A 19,042-nucleotide genomic window follows, 5' to 3' on the forward strand; every position below is an offset into this window, starting at 1 on the left:
ATACAAAAGCAAAGATGTAGAGTTTTTCTTCAAGTAATTACTTCAACATACTACAAACGAAATTCGCTATTTCACTGACTCTTCTCTTTTTTCATTTTTAATTTAAAAAAACATAACAAAAAATTGGGAATAAAAAATTACATATTTGTCGTTGTTCGAATTTCAGTCGAGTTTTCATGAGTGCGTTGCGCTTTGCTGCGACGCTTCGTGAAGATCATATTTCCAATTCGCTTAGGACAAAGCTATTATTTAATTAAATTAAATTTACGTAATAACTACCGATCATCCAATCGTCTCATAGGTTTAAAATTCGCCTAAAAAGTTTCCCCAAAATCCATCTAACCCCTCCAAAAATAAAAATTTCCAAATCGCCAGAGGTTTCTGTAATTAGAATCCGAAAACTAGAAAAACTGATAAAAATCTTCTTAAAATGCAGCCAATTCCCTCGAAAAGTAAAATGTCAAAATTGCCAAAAGTTTCTGTAACAGAAAGGACAAAATGTAGAGATTAGAGGGTCGATTGTATCGAAACGCAAAAAGATACGATGGATTAGTGAATTTCGCGTTATTCTTGAGCATAGAAACCTCGAGAGCGGGACAAAAGACTGCGTTCGTGTGCGTCGCTCGCAGAAAAATATAGACGCGGCACATCGTAACCTTCGTGGCCCGGATGAACGTTTAAAAATTCCACGGTTGACTGTCAGACGTCGTGACCAAGCGTAAAACAATATCTTCTTGGCTGAGAATCGGGACGTTGCTCTCAGCCACTGGGAATCGAATTATGGGCATGCAAAATTCCAAGAGGTTAGTGTCTTCTGATTCATAATTTTCATCTGCCACGTACTCGCCAATCTACTCGCCGAAATCTTCTGTATATTTTATAACGAGACTACCTTTTCCATTAAAATAAATTTCACAGAGACTAAAAAATTTTATAAAACGCAAGACTAATTTCTGATTAAACTGAATTTTTTACAAATTGTATAAAATACAGTTTCATATACCGTTTGGTTCTCTAAAAAAAAAAAAAAAAAAACGGTATATTTTATAACGGGACTACTTTTTCAATAAAAAAAACTTCGTAAAAATTAGCAAATTTTATGAAATACGGGACTATTTTCTCGTTGAACTAAATTTTCTAAAAATATCGTATTTCAATAAACGTGACACATTTTTCGCAAAGTTAGCATGTTTTACGTAAGAAGACCGATTATTACGTAAGAGTTACTTTAAAAGGCAAAACAAGAAGGTGTTCGTGAAACACTAAATATGGCCTATAGTTAAAATAACCAGAGTGCACAAACTATTCGAATTAGTACTACGATATAACCTATAAAAATTTAGTTGTCGACCTTGGACCTGAAATGTGATTTATAGTGGAAATTGCTTCGTTTAATCATTTTGATTGCTTTTGATTTTCCTCTTCAGTCTTGATACTTGGTCATTTTCTACATTCTCATCGAAGCTATAACTTTCATTGAAATGATTGAAACGTATGTAATGATTGATACGTCGTTTTTTTTAGTACACAAAATCTTGAGTAAGTAAAATAAAAAAATATTTATTGTATATAGCGAAACTTGAAATTTTGATAAAACCGTGTCCGTCGAAGTAAAAAGATATTCATTAGTTTTAAATTAATCCTGAAGTTTTGATAGGATCGTGTAGTAATTCAAAAGATCTTAATTAATAAATTTTCTCTACAATTATCTCGAATCAATATTTCTTTTGATAATTTAATATCAGCTCTCTATGCATGGAATTTTAATAAATCAAATACGTTGATTATTTCATCCTTAGAAAATTGTGTATGAAATTACTAATTATTCGTTCTTTATATTTCCATGGTAGATGCAGCGCTTCCATGAAATACAGTGATGAACAAAATTATTAAATACGTGTGACTCGGCGAAACAGTCACATTTATGATAATCATGCATGAAATGGGGAGGATCGTACGTAGGCAAAATAACTTGCAGCGAGATTCCTTCATTTATTTAGCAATATAGCTTCGTCCGAAAAAAATGTTATCCTACTCTTCCTACTTCTGTCTTCGTGTGCGTACATGTAACATATGAAGTGTCATTTATATAAAACCTCAATTTACGTAAAATCTCAATTGACTGCCACGTGGGTCATATATGACCGGCCACGGTTTCTCCTGTGACGCCACGGTGGTCATTGATGATCGTAGCGCTTGAACTTTTTACAATTTTAAAAATTATATGAAGATTGAAAATTAGGACATTTTGAATATAACCGATAAATAGAAGATACTTTGAAATAAAAAGTGCCCCATTGAACGATTAAACATTTTTATTAGAACATCAACAAAAAAAAAAAAAAAAAATGAAAACAAATCTTGCATCTAACGATGCACTGTATTTACATCCATATCATTGAAGGGTAATCTGTGAATATTATTATAAACACACCTTAGAAAATAATTGTAAATACTGCTTTATAATCATATAATTGAAGTCAGAAGTGTGCACATACTTTACTATTATATATAGTGTAGGATTTTACTACAATTAGTTTATTTACAATAAATGGATTAAACTGATGTTGGTTAAATAGGAAACGATAGTTGTTTAACGTGAACTAATCACAATAACGTACTATAATTAACACTTTACCGACCGATAGCCTATTCGGTTTTTCGTCGCCGACGCTTATCGACTGATCGGCTTTTTGTCGCCGACAATCTTTCTCATTATATTTGAGCAATAATTTATTATTTAATACTAAGCTACCTTGCTCAGTAGCATCAGTTGCGTTGCTTTCTAAGCTCCCACGGTTTTATACCAATTTGAAAACCTTACCGTTCGCGATGAACGAAAAGAATTGTTATTGGGAGAGTCTAAACCGAAACAGAGTCAGCGCCAGGGAGAATCTGCGCCTGAGATGCCGATCGGACGCGCTGTTGAATCGCTAGCGGTCGGTAAAGTTAATTTGCAACTTTCGTCACTACAGTTCCAACGTTCTCTCTCTCTCTCTCTCTCTCACGCGGACCACGCTCTCTCGACAACGTTAGTAACATTATCTCCCTGACTTCTCGATTTACACTCTCTGGGTTCTCAACTGACACTGACTGTTAATTCGTCTTTGTCCCTTAGTATCCCTTTGTCTTTTGTCTTAGCCCTACCACGCACGTGTTCCGCAACCGCTTGTAACATCAACCACATCTCAATTCACATCAGAGACCAAGCCGCGCTTCGGAACCGATGGACTGATGACGGAAATAAAAATGTGGCAACAATGTATGTCGCCGAAGCGAGGTGCCTAATGAACCCTCAATATCCCAACGGTCCTTTCGCCGAATGTTCTAGAACGCCTAACAAACGCGTGGAGAGTGGGGGTATTGAGGGATAACAAAGAAAAAGAATCTGATTCCGCCGAAAGTCAAGTTGTAAGAGCTTCAGTCTTGAATTGTAGTTAGTGTAAACCAAGTGTTAAGAAATAAATTCTCTCTTTTTATTTCTTTATTTTTATCTTTTATTTTTCATCTTCGATTTCTCTTTTTTATCTTACGTGACACGCTCGTAGCCAGGCTCACGCACACCTTTTCCACGAAACTATTAGATTACAGGACCGACGATACATTGTTGGGCCTGTCGACACTTCGACTTTCTCGCGACATTGTTTACAGTTCGCCCGATATCTCTTAGGTCTCTCGTCCACGATACTACCATAGAATGAGCAAATACTGTTTACTAATATCTCCTACACGTTTCCAGAATATATTCTGCACGTTTTGCTTACGACGAAATGGTTTGTTGACATAAACGAACACGGTAGTCACTCATGACCACCAGTAAGATAAACGGTCTATTGGGGAAGAAGGTTGTCTTAGATCATCAATTTATTATTATTTTGCCATTATATGCTTTGGATAATAAAAGTACTCCCGTGGCGTCCTGAGCGAAACATGTGATTTTGGCGTGGCAGTCAAAGCGTTAATGTACAATTTGTACAAAAGAGAAACGATTTAAAGTTGCATTTAAGATAATTTTAAGAACATTTGAGGTAGTTTCGCAGGACAAAAAATAGGGAAAATTCGTCTCGTCGTTCGATACGTGGATAGCCGGAGGCGAATACGTTCCATCAAAGCCAAAGTTAAATATATGGCATCGATTATCCATTATCGGGCGGAATTTATATTGGTAGAGAGCAGATAATGACTCACCTAGAACACCGCGAATAGTAATGCGTTGGATAATACATATGTATATTAATGGAAATGGAAAACTTAATCACTCTTAATCATCCTCCTCTGCGTTATATCGATGAACAATGGTAATCGAGATAATGTATAGAGCATTTAAAATAAAAAAGTTACTAGATATGAAGACAGGGTTGGCCAATACCACCTAATGACAAAATTCGCAACCACTTAGTTGCCAACACAATATATAAGCCACTTATTTTCTGATTAAAGTAATTAAGCATGGTTGATATAATGATAAACATAAGATTGGAGAAAGTAAATATAAATGTAAGGGAAGCTGTATAGAATTTGTAAGGAGTCAGGTATAAAACTTGCTTGCTAGATTGATTGATTTCACAAAATGAGAAGCAGAGGAAATTGATGAAATTATATAGAAATTAGAATTACAAATACACACACAACACTGTTTTGACCCAAAACTTCAAAAATTTCAAAATGTCAGGATATCTACTTTAGTCTATGAAAGGCTTGCATAACTTAAATCATGTAACTTGTTTTTCAAGTGACTAAATAATGATAAAATAAATAAATGTTACATTAGAAATACATTAGTAACTTTAACAGTCTTAAATGTAAATAAAATATTGATTGCATGATTTTAACTAAGAAAAACAATATAAATATCCTGCACAATTTTTCAACACGCTGTAGATGATGTTATTGACTCCATTAGCGACCAATGGCATTCAGAGCATTTTATCCTTCCCTTCGAAGGTTCCATAGTCCATTTCCTTGAACGTAACGTGATAAATTGTCGAAGAGTCGTTGATGAATCCGACGACGACGATCGATTCTTCATGTTGTAAGTGATTCGAAATATTCTCGAGTTTGGTAAATGGATCTTGCTCGTGGCTGTCAGCCTGGCGAATTACAATAATGATTGCCCAGTGAATGGGAAATCGATCTGTGGCTCGGTTTACGAAGAATTTCATAAGTTAGCTCGTATGAAGACTGCTGATGATATGATGTCGTTCCTGAATTGGTAGCATGAATTTACAGTAGTTACAAACAGGACCATTTACTTGCTAATTACTTAGGACCAGATATATTAAAGTTCCTCTTAATGGTACTTTTATGTGACTAAATGTGAATGAATTTGGTGAGGTAAATTTTAGGCAACTGGTAGATCTGGTAGTTATTTGAAAAGAGAAATCAAGACGTGTGTATGTTTCTTTAAATTTTATTCATATTTTTCACAATCGTATATTTTCTCTCATTTTTGATCTTCTTCGCTACTCTAGGTCCAGCTCTGGTAACCTCTTCTTCTAGGTGCACAGATCACATCTGAAAGAAGACAAAATTTGTCTTAATTGATCACCTGTTTTAGAGAAATCGAAAATCCTATCACAAAAATACTGATCAAGCCCTGAATACTTATACAAATTTACGTTTTTATAAACACAGCTGAAGAAATGAATAGAAACCAAAACGGAAACTTTCTCATCCACTGGAGACCAATAGCACTAAATAATATTAAAATAGTTCAATACCGTTAAAGTAATATTGTTTGTGCCAACACTGCTAAAACACTATTAGAATGACCAGCATCGCCAAATACTTCAACTTACATGATGATGCATACGATGGCTCATGGGAGCAATATGGCGGCCCATACTTCTCTCCTTATACATCCTCATAGCAGGCTCCATGAAGATAGCCGAGCTCAAAGCAGGTACTTGCTGTTTAGTGCAGCTGCACTGCATAATGCTCTGTTGACATTGTTGACACTGAGGTACCTTGACATAAGTAGCCACAGGTTCAGGTTCAGTAATCATCATAACAGGTTTGGGGGGAATCACCATCATTTGTTCCTGGTACACAGGCAGAACAGGCTCTTTTTCTGGTTTAGGGGCCACGATCTTCTCTGGTTTAGGTTCAGGCTTCACAATCTTCTCTTTGATAATAGTTTCAACCACTGGTTTCACAGGTTTCTCTTCTTTTGGTGGTTGGATGATGTTGACGTTGGTTTGAGAAGGTGGACAAGGTTGAGGCGGTTGGATAAATTTCAAGGAAGTTTGAGCAGGAGGTTGAATCACGTTGAAGGTTTGGACTGGCTGAGGAGCAGGTTGGATGCTGAAAGTTTGAACTTGTTGAGGAACAGGTTGGATATTAAGTGTTTGCACTCGTTGGGGTACTTGCTGAATGTTCAACGTTTGAACAGGCTGAGGAGCAGCTTGGATGCTGTAACTTTGCGCTTGAGGTACCATGCTACCTGAGTCCAGACAGATGACTGATTTCTTGGATCTAGCCTGGTCGTCTTCTTCTGTCTTCTCGATCTTCAGATCATGGCCTTCGTCCAGTGATTTCTCTTTGATGTTCGTTGGGACTGCCTGGGTTAGAGACAGACCCAAGAAGAAGAGAAAGAAGACAACGTTGGAGTTCATCTTTTTAGTTGGATTGTTCTTCGAAGTCGAACTGTGAGGATCCTGATGAGGAGCTCGGTTTTTATAGGGATTTGGTGGAATACAGTGACCTGGTTTTATTTAGGAAGCACGCGTATATACGCAATGGTGCTGAGTGAGCGTAATTTGAAGGTATTGAGCCACTTTGTTGACGCGATAGTGGATTATTGGTTTGTCGGCGTGTTACCATGCGTGAAACGGTTCCGGGAAATTTACCAGGATAGAGAATTTCTTACGTTAAGTTGCTTTACAAGCATTTTATAAAGTATGCGGCAATATGCAAGTTATACGATATTTTGGCAAATACAAGACAGAAAAGAAGATAATTTCTCCAATTTCTTCAGTTTCTTTAACTCTCTAAGTTTCTTTAGAGCCTTTCATTTCTTTAATTTCTTAAATTTATTCAATTACTTTACATTTTGCAATCTCTTTAAATATCTATAGTTTTGTTCAATTTCTCTATTTTTGTAAATTGGAATTTTTTCTAAATTCATAGCTTTAAAATAGCGTTAATGACTAGCAATGTGTAATAAATGACTCGTGTAAGTATAAATGATGGGGTGTTGGTTAGTTTTTTTGAAACAACGCCTACTTGATCGAGGTTAGACCTTCGAGAACAAAAAGGTCGAAGTTTTACTGGAAAGGAACATTAACTCGGTATCTTTTACGAAATTCTATTTGCAGAAAAAAATGTTGTAAATCTTGAACATAAAAATAACAGTACATACAACGAGTTTCAAATTAACGGGACAGTATGTTTCACGATGATAAAATTTATTGCTATGACTATAGAAGCTTTAAACGATTGACTATCGTTTTGAAAGTTAAACGATTAATTGACGTATTTTTACAATTTAAGTCAAACATTTTTTAAGTATTTTTACAAGATAGACAATTCCTAACCACATTCTCTAGTTACATTGTTAATTATTTTATTCATTTTTTATTATATTATTTAGAAACAAAATTCACGGTTCTTCACTAGCCTTTCTCAGTTAATTTATTTCTTTCTGGTTTTATTAACGTATATAATAGACCAAAGGATTAATATTCATCGTTGTTGCGTAGCCGTGTGTTTGAGAATAATGCGGAAACACCGGATACAGTGACATTACGTTTTGTTGCAAGGACATGCAACTCGATAAATAAACTCGATTAAGAAACTCGATTAATAAACTTGATTTCGAGATCGTTATGGTTACGGTGATTATTGTTATTATTGCATAATGTTTCCAAAATAACAGTGCATGTTGCATACAGGTTGGACAACATTATTCCGCTGATATTCGTTTCGTAATTGCGAAACAGTAGTGAGATATTTCTTCAAGATCACGCGTTTGTATTTATAATTCAAACAAATAAAATAAAAGGAAGAATATCGGGAGAAGTATCATTTCGTCATTTTTATTTATCCTACGGATATTACATAAGAGTGAAATTTCAAACTTTTATTCATTTTCGATATATCTTTGTTTAATTTTATTTATTTCCAAGCTATATTAATATTTATTTCCACAGCACATTTACATTTCGCAATTTCATTTATTTCTATTTATTTGCAGTGTTATCATTTCATTTATTTTCTGATTTTCTCTTTCGCATTTCGATATTTTAATCGTACCATAAAATCATCAACAATTTATCACTGTATTTATTTATTTATTCGATACTCCAATTAAATTTATTTGCAAACGTACAAAAATTCCAGCTTGTCACAATCTACATCTCCATAATCTAAAATCGCTCGATAAACTGTTCTAGTTTCAAGTCCTCATTTGTATTGGATTGGCAACTAAGTGACTGTGGATTTTGTCAATGCCATCTAATGGCAAAATCCACAATCACTTAGTTGCCAAACCAATATACTACAAAAAAAAGAAGAAAAGGGAATGAAATTTGCTAACTTGAAAGAACCCATTCTCTGCCAGTTTATTTTTCACAATACACCGGAAAGGGGGAAAAACTCATTTCACTGACCATTTCCCTCCGACGTCCAAAGTTGAATCAAACCAAGGTTAGACCAAACCTTAACCTGCTTTGTAATTCTCCTCAGGAGTCTCTCTTTTTCCTCTTCAATGATCGAATTGTTTCTTTCTCGTCGGTTTGAAGAAAGAATACGTTTTAATCTCAAAGCAGTGCCTTCTCTCTTCTTCCAGGAATCACTGTACTTCTTCCTTCTCTTTGATTAGAACACACCATTGTAGGAGAACTTCATGGAAAGTTATATATATATATATATATAGTAGAATGCACGGCGTAACGAGATCGTAAAAATAAAAATCGAGTAAAAGTAATAGTACTTTACTTCCCTGCTTTCATTTTACGTTGCATTGGTAGGTTCCTGTTACCTGTTGTTGTTTTACTACCTATGGTGCCTTCTTGCAATTTCTTTTCTAATGTGTTCCTTAGCACATTTCTGATTGAATTGTACCTGTGGGTGCCTTTTTATTATCGGAATTCACTTTTTGCTGTTTTCCTACTCCTTTTCCTATTTTATTTCCTAACTACTTTATTTAAAATGGTGCTTCAGAATATCGTGTAACTGTAGTTTTCTCGACTTAGCAGCCTAATTTTTAGGTTAGGTTGTCAAAGAAATGCGTCCTTTTATTATATAATATTCTATAAGAAGAGAAATCTCTTTTGATCTCATTACAAAACGTAATTCTTTTACGTAAAATGATATTTTAGAACATATGGTTAATGCCTTTTTAATTATAGTCACTCTAATTTCTTGGAGGTTAGTTCTACGGAAAATGAATCGTTTCTTATCGCGGTGATAAGTAATCTTTTTAAAATTAAAGTGGCTGTTCACATCTGATGTAGAAAAATTAATTTTTTTGAACTGTTTAAAACGAGTATTGTAACGATCGAATGATCCAGTCAAATATTTCTGTATCGAGAATTTTTCGCGCATCAGAAAACGCGTACATTAAAATTTTATGAATATGAATATCCCGGAAGATTCTTATTCAAATATGTAGCGAATTTCACGATGTGGCAGATAAAAAACAATAAAGATATTCTGCAATTTTGTTTACCAAATATTGGCGATACATTTCACTAATTTCCATTTTTAGTCCAATCTTTCAAGCTATTATTCCAAACAGCACGTAACACAAAAATAAATAAGAGGATAAATGTTGCAAGAGAAAAACACCTTCTATGAGAATTTATTCAAAAGTGACTCTTTAAATTCTCATCCAACAATCACATTATTCACTAGGTTCTGTAAAAATAATTCCCTAGAATCTGAACTACATAACGACGATATGAGGAAGTATACAGGATGTTTCACATGTGGTATAATTTAATGGGTGAAATATTCTTATTATAATACAAATTTTATAGAAACATTTTGTACAAAAGTTAGATAGTTTCTAATAGTTTTATTTTGCTCGTAAAGCCAGGAATTTGGCATATTTTATCTCGTGTAACAAATAAAATCTCGAGATCAATAACGAATAATGTTTTTATAAAAAATTATTCGTCATTTTCAAATAACTTCGCTTTTCATTCGCAACTTTTACTCGAAGATGATTCGAGTAAAATTGTTTTCAAATAAAGCGCACGAATAAAACGTACTTGCCCAAGAATTATAACTAATTGTTTGAATAAAATTTTACCTAGATAATTGTCAAATAATTAATCGTTTTTTATTAAATACTAATATATCGAAAAATTCTTCAAATAAAATTTCATTCGAATCATAGAATTCTTCGAATAAAATTTTATTCCAATTCTGAAAAAATTCTTCGAACAAATTTATTTTTATTCCAGTCTTCGTTAATAATGTCCAATTCTAACCAATTATCGTTTCCAAACTATCAAACACCACTCCTAGTCTCTATCGTGCTTTCTTCAGACACATCGTCGTCTCCTATCGTCTCCATTTGCATCAATCTAGTCTTCGGGGAATCTTCGTCCAAGGACCCGTTCCCTGAGAATCCATTCTTGTCCCTAGAATTATTATCTTCGCTCGTGATGTCTCCTTTCCTCTTAATCTCTTCCTGCTGCATCGCCTCGTGAGATTCCAGTTGTTCATTACCCTGATAACTGTCATCCATCTGCTCCACCATCTCAGCTCCCATCTGCTCACCATTTTCATCGATCTCGTAAGACTCCCGATCTTCTTGTTTCTCCAATTGCTTCTCCCATCTGCTACTATTAACAATCTCAACGCCATCTCCAACAACCTTCTGCGTCGTCCTGAACACGTTCAACTCCCCTGGAATATCGTAGGAACTGTGTTTTACTTCTGGAGCATAGATCTGTCTGCTATCATCAGATGTCTGGGTCCTTTGAGATTGGACAAATTGGGACCGTGCTACTTTTGGTTCTCTTTCATAAGGAATTCTAGGATTTCCCACTGCAGATTGTTGGTTGGACTGAATTTTAGGATATTGGGTATGTTCAGCTTTGGAATATTGGTTGCTTTGAGCTTTGAAATATTGGTTAGATTCAGGTTTCAAATATTGCATAGGCTCAGCTTTGGAATACTGCATAGGTTCAGGTGTGAAATATTGGACAGGTTCAGGTTTGGAATATTGGACAGGTTCAGGTTTGGAATATTGCATAGGTTCAGGTGTGAAATATTGGACAGGTTCAGGTTTGAAATATTGGACAGGTTCAGGTTTGGTATATTGGACAGGTTCAGGTTTGGTATATTGGACAGGTTCAGGTTTTGAATATCGGATAGGTTCAGGTTTTGAATATCGGATAGGTTCAGGCTTGATATATGGACTAGGTTGAACTTTAGAATACTGGTTAAATTCAGTTTTAGGATATTGGCTAGGTTGAACTTTGAAATATTGATTAACTTGAGTTTTGGGATGCTGGCTAGATTGACTCATGGGATTGCCGTGTATAAAGGAATCACTAAAATACCTATCAGACCTAGAGCTCATTCTAAAATCCTTCTTCGATCTGAAATTTCCCAAATCCTCATTATCAGACGACAGGCTGGATGGTCTTCTGAAATGATTGAAGAAAGGTTCGTTATTGGAACCAGGCAAATATTTACCCATTCCAAAATCCTTCTTCGTCCCAAAATTCCTGAAATATTCTTCATTACTGATTGACAGACTTGAAGGTCTTCTGAAATTAGTAGATGAAGGCTCGTTATTAAGGCTCGTCTGAAAGTCCTTCCTCACTCCAAAATCCGAAGATTTCCTTGGATTACCAAAAGCAGACTGACTATTAGACAAGCCATAATCCCCAAAATACTTTTCAGGTGCTGTGCTCACGCTAAACTCCTTCCCTGCTCCATGGTTCCTCAAATCTTCTTCATCATTAGCTAAGGCACCTGATTGTCTTCTTAAATTATTCATAGAAGACTCGCTATTGGTCAGGCCATAATCCGCATACAATTTGCTCGAAGATACCATGTCAGATTGGTCTTTGATGAGGTCATAGAAATTAGGCTTTCTGTATGGTGTTCTATTTGGGGTTCTTGAGACTGGGAGATGAGACTGGTACGAGGATGCTGGATTATTTATACTGTGAATAGAGGTGGTTTGCGAAGGAGCCACGTCAAAATCGAAATCTCGTCCGATGGTAAAGGGATTCTCGCGTTTGCAGGTGGCTGTTGATTTAGTGACAGATGGGGTCCCTCTGCTTCTGATGGCTCTATCATACGAGGCTCTATCGTATGGGTCATTGAATGGAGAATTGTAGGGTTGCTGGAAGATTGGGTTACGTCTAAATGATTCGTTGCTCTGCCAAGGACTGCTTTCTGGCTCGAGTCCATGATACTCTCTTCTGGACGTGTCCCTAGAAATTTAGGCTCAGTTCTAACCTTTCAGTGTCAATTAAAATAAATTGGGAGTTGTAAGGTAAAAAATAGTCTTATGGTGGGAGATCTGAATTCTTTAAAATTTTCATGAATCTTTTGGAATTAAAAATTTAAAGAATCCTTTAAATTTTTGTTAAAAAGAAAATTATTTTATATAATGTTTTCTTGCAAAACCAATAATAACGGATTAATTTCCATAGTAAAGTCTATCGCTGATTTATTTTTCGGTAAAATTTAAACCAACCAGTGGAATTTCCTAAAATTTTCAAGAATTTCAGACAGTTTGATATTTATAAGGCGATGAAATTAAGAAACGCGAAGAATTCGAACTCTTACCATGAAACCAGGGTGACTGGTCGTTCTCGACGACACGAGGGACAGGAAGCATGCCTCAGATTTCTCGTTTGCTCTTCTTCGTCCCACCTTCGTAACTGTGGCGATCCAGAGATCGCATTCGCGAACAGACAAAGTAGAACAAATCGTTCGAACATGCTTATATGGTTATTAAAGATCAGACCTCGTCGAGAGGCTTTTATAAGCTACAAATTCGACGAGGACATATACTTCCTCTTTGTTGCGTCAGAATCTCGTGTTTCCTTTACGTGGCCGGAAATGAAGATGTATTAATGATTTACTGGTTGAGGTTAACCTTGATCTCCTTTTCCATGAGTAAGATCAACATTATGGTGATGCAATAGCATAAACGTTGAAATACTATTATTATTATATATTATTATTGTTATTATCATTATTATTATATCTTGTACAAAAAATGAATAATTGTTTTAAAGCTATCTTCTTCCTGCCATAATTAGCATATTTTTTAAACACATTTCGCTCATTGTATGTCAGTTTTTGAACAATATTTTGTCAATTGTTTAACTTTCTTTCTAAGAATTTATTAAAAATACCATAAATTTAATATGTTTAACGTTGATAAGAAAACATACTTGATGAAAATAATTCAGAGGTCTATCAGAAATTAAATTACAAATATTTTTACCGTTTTCTGAATAACAATTATAAATATTATGGATTCCCTTAACGTTCGATCGATTTCATTGCAAATTGAAAATTTGAGTAAATATGGAAAAAAGTGGGGGAAGTGAAATTCAGTCTGATATATGAGACGTCATCAAAGTGAAATAATAATAAATAATCCGATTATTTATTGTTATGTTACGCGCAATGTTCCCCTGTTGTTGACAAAAGTGATTGGAGTGAAATACGAGCTGCCCCTATTTCTCGTTCCATGAATATTTACATATGTATTTCCAATTAATTTCACACGGGTCGTACAATTACACTAATTGCCGTTTTCTATCGCCTGATTACGTTTACAAGCTGTACCTTTCCTTCTTACTTTCCTTCGTCTTCGTGTTCCTCTCAATTTACACTTTGATCAGGTTAGAAAATTCTTCTTTGATTAGAAAACCAGTCCGTAACAATGTAATGAGAATAATTTCAAAAATTAATTTATTTTATAATAATTAATAATAATATTAATAATAATTTTATAAAAGAGACGAAGCTCGTCCGTACATTCGTCTTTCTATTTTATTTCACTTAGAATATAATCTATAGGGAGAAACAATGCAAAAATAGGAAAATTTTGAAATTTGAATTGTCGGAATTTCTTGGAAAGTTATTCTAAAAAAAAAAAACTCTCGAAATTGCATTACGTTTCCAAATTTTAAGTTCTGGTTTCTCAATCATCGAACTAGTATTAAGTATCTAGTTACTTTTAGGTACCTAGTTACTTTTTTAAGGATCGTTCACAATCGCAGATGGCGCTACGAATGTTCATCCACCGAATGTTTCTTCGCAGACAGGACACAGACGATGACATAATATCGAAGAAATCACTACAATCAGTCAAGCAGATCATCAACTTTCTGAAAGAACGTAAGGAACTGTGAATTTACAAGACAATTTTCGCTCGATTGTCGATCAATGTTTCTATATACAGTACTGTTAATTAAATTATAATCATTCGAACGATACATCTTTATTCTTTATTTCCAATGCTATTAATTCTACCGTGTAAAAGCTAAATACCGTAACTTCTATCATGAAAGTTAAATGCCATAAATTCTATCACGAAGGCTACATAAAATTTTCTTGCTGTTATTAACGCACACAATTTTTTATTAGAACAATGAGCACTGTTTTGATACCATGATTGATTAAAAATTATATACATATTTATTTTCGTTTTCTTCTGTAACGCAGTCTGACGTGGTTAGGTTAATTAAAGACTCACAAAACTGCTTTCTCTCTGATTTCAAGATGCTAGAGAGGAAGGGCTATTTCGACGTGCTGGTCGTCGCGATCTTAGAAGACGAATTCTGAACTCGTTGAAGAAAGGCGAGAAACCTCATTTAGGGAACAACGACGCGGCTCTGGAATGCGCAGCCGCGTTGCAACTTTTTTTAAGCCATTTGAAGAAACCTGTGATGCCTCAGCACGTTCAACAACTTCTTCTTGGTAGACAAAAGAGTCCTACGTCTTCTTTTAATTGAAAGAATTACCCGGCGAAATGTTTGTCAAATTAATTTTGCCATTTTTTCTTTCTCTTTTTTTTTCGACGAGTAGCGTCGTAGAGACGTTTATTATTTTTTAAACAAATTTTTAGAAGATTCTAAACATTCTTTGCATTGCGGAAAGATTCCTTCAGTGATTTGGGAAGTTTGATCTAATTTCGCGAGGTTTCAGTTTCTTTAGAAAAAATCTTTAAAATGACTCTCTGATTTTTGGCCTAATTATCAAAGTGAATTAGACAATTGAAGAATTCCGTATAGCAGTTCATACAATTGTTCAATAACATAATTGAAGATAAAATAATTGAAAAAAATTTGGGGTAACCAAAAACACTTTGGTATTTTAATTACTGAATGGATTAAAAAAATGGAAAATTCTTTGAATAATAGTAAACAGAACTATACATTTAGTAAAATTTCATAGAATTAAGTATTTTATCTTATAGAGAAAAATACTGAATAATTAAAATCTGTTTTTATTCTTTATCAACAAAAGTTCTTTAGAGATCTAATTGAAGTAGAGCTTACATTCTATTCTCATAAGCATAACATTTTTTTCTTATATTTGAACTTTCCTTCCTTCCTTGTGTTTCCTTCCTTCTTTAATTAAAAACCACCCTGGCTTTTAACTGTTATCATCTCTATTTAAGCAATCGTAAAAAAGGAGGTTAACTGGGGAATCCTATTACGAAGATAACGAAATCTCAAGCGGCGATATTTCTCCGAATTCAAAAATTTATGTATTTTATATTTGGATAAACATTTTTATTAAATCCATTGAAAGATAATTAAGAATCTGTAGAGATCTAAAGAAAAATATGAGATCTATAGAAATCTGAAGAAAGATACGAAATCTACCTATCTGTATATCCAATAGAAATTAAAATCCTTAGAAATCTAGAGAAGATTGTGTAATCTACGGAAACACAAATAAAAAATATAAAATCTAATCACGTCTATGTCTGATAAAACCTAAAATCTCTAGTAACTCAATGAAAGTTATAATATTTATTTTCATATCCAATAAAAATTAAAATCCCTAGAAAAAAAAGGTTTGCCAACTTATATATCATATGTTTATGTTCCCTCTCACTTCTGCATGAAATTACTCTTACTTAAACAAATTCATGAAACGCGGCATATCTGTTTGCAATCTAGCCAAACGATGCGAATCATCGATTAAATTAACGAGTCCAGCCATCATGGCATTAAGTAATAATTCCTCGCGTTACCTAACCGCAGATATTTGGAAACAATATGCACTCGTGTACCCCTCCTGACATGGTTTCGAATGACCACGTTTCGACACGATATTCTATGCTATAAAAGATCCTGATACGTGATACGTGCTGGTAATTAAAATCGACTGACGCTCGTTATAGAAACAAACGAGAATTACCAAACTGCCTATCTGTGAAATTTTACTGTTATATCACGTTTCATTTCCTCTTTTCTCTTCTGTGTAATTTGTAGCAGTACTTTTATTTAGATATAATTGAAATAAACATTTTTCAGTTTGAGAATTTTATTTTCTTGAAATTTACAATTACTGTATTATAGAGAAAGATATTTGTAACTTATAAAATCCATATCTTGGTAATACAAAGGTCTAGGTGAATAACTTCAAGCGTACCACCTCACTAATATGTAACTAGAATATAACTAGAACGAGCGTTACCAACGTTAGGTACAAATATTTTTATTTAATTAATTTTTATTTTTCTTAACTTAGTCATTCGCAGGTAAAATTTATCTACTTAAGAAAATAAATAAATTTTTCATATATACATGTATTTCTCTCCATACGAGCATTGAAATAAAAAGAACCAATGACTGAATGATAATTTTTCGTAAACCAGCTGACAATCCCGGCGTGACTGCACACATGATCGCCAAGGATGCACTAGGATTGATACGACAGGACGTCGGTGGTCGTCATGGAGAGCTTCTAGCCGGTCTTCTTGATTTACTCAGACATTTGACACTCTCTGGCCCTCCATCCGAAAGATCAGAGCTTCGTGGATCACCGCTTCCAATCGCACTTCTTCCAGTCTTTTTTACTTTGACGGTAAATCATTCTCAACCCAATCGAATAAATAGAAATCAAAATTGTTATACTGTGTAAAGATCAGGTTCTATTTTACGATTTCCTTAAATTTGTTAAATTATCCAAACTATGATTTACAAGGTTAGATTCGTTTCCATTGTTCGACTACATTGTTAAGGTTAGGTTATGGATGATCATGCAAATTCATATTTTTTAAAAATCTAATTATTAACACAAGAACTACTACACTAAAACACTAAAGAATTCCATGTAATACAGTACATTTTTGGTATTATTGATCCACCTGGGACCATAACCCCTAAATGAACGTTGGCATAATCCCTAAATTCATATTTTTACGGGGCATCTTATGTTACGTATATGACGTTAACTGGTCCAATCGAAGCCAGTGTCAGCGTCTTCTTTGTGAATATATATACATACATATACAAGTATATAACGCTTCTTTGTTACAGCGTATCTGCAATTTTTTCGAGGCTGTGCGATTCTTAAGATCCCTTCGAGCGGAGTGAATCGTCGATTCAGTTTAACCCAAAGAACAGAAACAGCCACGAAACGAATCACGATGCAGATCGACGAGGATTTTAACGCGACTGATCGATCGTTTTACTGTTACAGCCGGCCGACCTTGTGAAATGGAAGCAAGTGGCCGCCAGATTCAACGAATTAATTACCGAGGCCCCCGAGCAACTGCAGCTGAATGAAAATCGATCGTGCGAAATGGAATCTGCCAGGCTATCCGTCGAGAACACGGACAACGTAAGAAATAGGGACTCTCTTAAGGTTTAGAAAAGATTAATAACGATCTTGGAAGCAATCTCAAACGTGATTCTTCTTCATCCAACGGGAGAATTTATTTTTGATGAGAAATCAAATAGATATATATGAGAGAGGAGGAATTTTCGTGAAGAGATCAGCTTTTCTTTCTGATTTGATGGAAAGAAAATTGTGGTTAAGTATGTGGTAGAGATAAAAGATTCTTTGAGTAGATTGAAAAGATGGTAATATTTGAGAGAATCCAAATATAATATTGTGGAAGATTTGAAGCTAACCTAAATTTAAGACGAGTTTTGCTGAAACATAATCTAAGAATAAAGTAAATTCAGTCCTAACCTAAACCGAGTCGATACTAAATTTAATTTTAATCTAACTTAGACATGAAACATATTCAATGCAAATCTAACCTAAATTTAAATGAAATTCAATTCAAACCTGTCTCTAAGCTGAATCAAGTTCGATCCAAAACTAATCTAAATCCAGAATAAATTCAATTTAAATTTAACCTAAATTACCAAACTAAGTTCAATCGAAATTTAGCGAAAAGTAACTTAAATTACCAAACTTAATCTAAATTAAATTCAATTCGAATTGTATCTTAAATCTGAATTCAGCTGGAACCTAACCTGAACTTAATACTATTATGCTGTAACTATAGTTGAGCGTTTCTTATAACCTAGAAACGGGTAATATAAAACAGATAAAGGAAAAAGAAGAAGGGTAAATAAAAAGTGCCATTATTCCAATATCGTTCCTTTCCTGTAGAATAATTTTTTTGCATAAAAGAATTCGCTGAAGCACAGCCACGATTTTAATAACAAATTTACACAAATGTCTCTTTTATCGTTTTAGGTTAGGTTGGAGAGATAACTACGATTCTTGCTGTGCCGTTGCATGGCCCGCCGGCAAGTAGACTTCATCCAGTAATTTCCAATTCGAATCGAAAGCATCCGATATTAAGCAGCATTAATACAAACGTAATTCTTTCGTATAAATGTAAGAGAATTGTGTAAATTACTCGTACTTTCGCTCAACCGATGACAATCACAGAAGGCTAAATTATTTCTTCTTCTTTTCTTTTCTTTTTCTCGAAAAAAAGCAACTATTATAATATTTCATTTTTTTTTTTTTTTTTTTTGCCATTTATGGTTTACAGTGAAAAAATCTCTGGTTCATGTGTAATGGGATAAAAATTGAAATACATATACGTTACTTTAAAAATATTGTAACGATT

At 34.2% G+C, this 19,042-nt stretch overlaps 3 protein-coding genes across 6 annotated transcripts; 1 reads left to right on the top strand and 2 right to left on the bottom strand.

Annotated features, from left to right (window-relative positions):
- The first annotated feature begins 663 nt into the window (after window positions 1-663).
- On the top strand, window positions 664-18,890 carry LOC139994736 (uncharacterized). Of its 2 annotated transcripts, XM_072017651.1 has the most exons (6): window positions 664-803; window positions 14,252-14,328; window positions 14,713-14,910; window positions 16,823-17,031; window positions 17,650-17,790; window positions 18,661-18,890. In XM_072017651.1, exons 1-6 carry the CDS (start codon window positions 781-783, stop codon window positions 18,676-18,678), a joined length of 666 nt encoding a protein of 221 aa, XP_071873752.1. In that variant the 5' UTR covers window positions 664-780; the 3' UTR covers window positions 18,679-18,890. The 2 variants fall into 2 exon arrangements, with proteins under 2 accessions (XP_071873752.1, XP_071873751.1); XM_072017650.1 differs by lacking the exon at window positions 664-803 and having other exon boundaries at window positions 14,196-14,328.
- On the bottom strand, window positions 5,395-6,664 carry LOC139994770 (uncharacterized). The gene is made up of 2 exons (XM_072017710.1): window positions 5,799-6,664; window positions 5,395-5,514 (listed from the first exon to the last, which is right to left on the bottom strand). The coding sequence occupies exons 1-2, from the start codon at window positions 6,612-6,614 to the stop codon at window positions 5,509-5,511; spliced, it is 822 nt and encodes a 273-aa protein (XP_071873811.1). The 5' UTR covers window positions 6,615-6,664; the 3' UTR covers window positions 5,395-5,508.
- On the bottom strand, window positions 10,381-13,314 carry LOC139994735 (uncharacterized). Of its 3 annotated transcripts, none has more exons than XM_072017648.1 (3): window positions 12,760-13,312; window positions 11,159-12,401; window positions 10,381-11,113 (listed from the first exon to the last, which is right to left on the bottom strand). In XM_072017648.1, exons 1-3 carry the CDS (start codon window positions 12,912-12,914, stop codon window positions 10,457-10,459), a joined length of 2,055 nt encoding a protein of 684 aa, XP_071873749.1. In that variant the 5' UTR covers window positions 12,915-13,312; the 3' UTR covers window positions 10,381-10,456. The 3 variants fall into 3 exon arrangements, with proteins under 3 accessions (XP_071873749.1, XP_071873750.1, XP_071873748.1); XM_072017649.1 differs by having other exon boundaries at window positions 11,231-12,401; window positions 12,760-13,311; XM_072017647.1 differs by having other exon boundaries at window positions 10,381-12,401; window positions 12,760-13,314.
- Window positions 18,891-19,042: the final 152 nt, after the last annotated feature.

The sequence above is a fragment of the Bombus fervidus genome, chromosome 15 (assembly GCF_041682495.2).
Source record: "Bombus fervidus isolate BK054 chromosome 15, iyBomFerv1, whole genome shotgun sequence".
In the NCBI taxonomy this organism is placed as follows: Eukaryota; Metazoa; Arthropoda; class Insecta; order Hymenoptera; family Apidae; genus Bombus; species Bombus fervidus.

Bases quoted from the DNA above. Each gene is read 5' to 3' on its own strand.
- LOC139994770 (XM_072017710.1), bottom strand. From the start codon at position 6,614: ATGAACTCCAACGTTGTCTTCTTTCTCTTCTTCTTGGGTCTGTCTCTA.
- LOC139994736 (XM_072017650.1), top strand. From the start codon at position 14,211: ATGGCGCTACGAATGTTCATCCACCGAATGTTTCTTCGCAGACAGGAC. The intron at 14,329-14,712 runs GTAAGGAACTGT...TCTGATTTCAAG, and splicing joins CATCAACTTTCTGAAAGAAC to ATGCTAGAGAGGAAGGGCTA. The intron at 17,032-17,649 runs GTAAATCATTCT...TTACTGTTACAG, and splicing joins CAGTCTTTTTTACTTTGACG to CCGGCCGACCTTGTGAAATG.
- LOC139994735 (XM_072017647.1), bottom strand. From the start codon at position 12,914: ATGTTCGAACGATTTGTTCTACTTTGTCTGTTCGCGAATGCGATCTCT. The intron at 12,402-12,759 runs GTAAGAGTTCGA...CTAAATTTCTAG, and splicing joins CCAGTCACCCTGGTTTCATG to GGACACGTCCAGAAGAGAGT.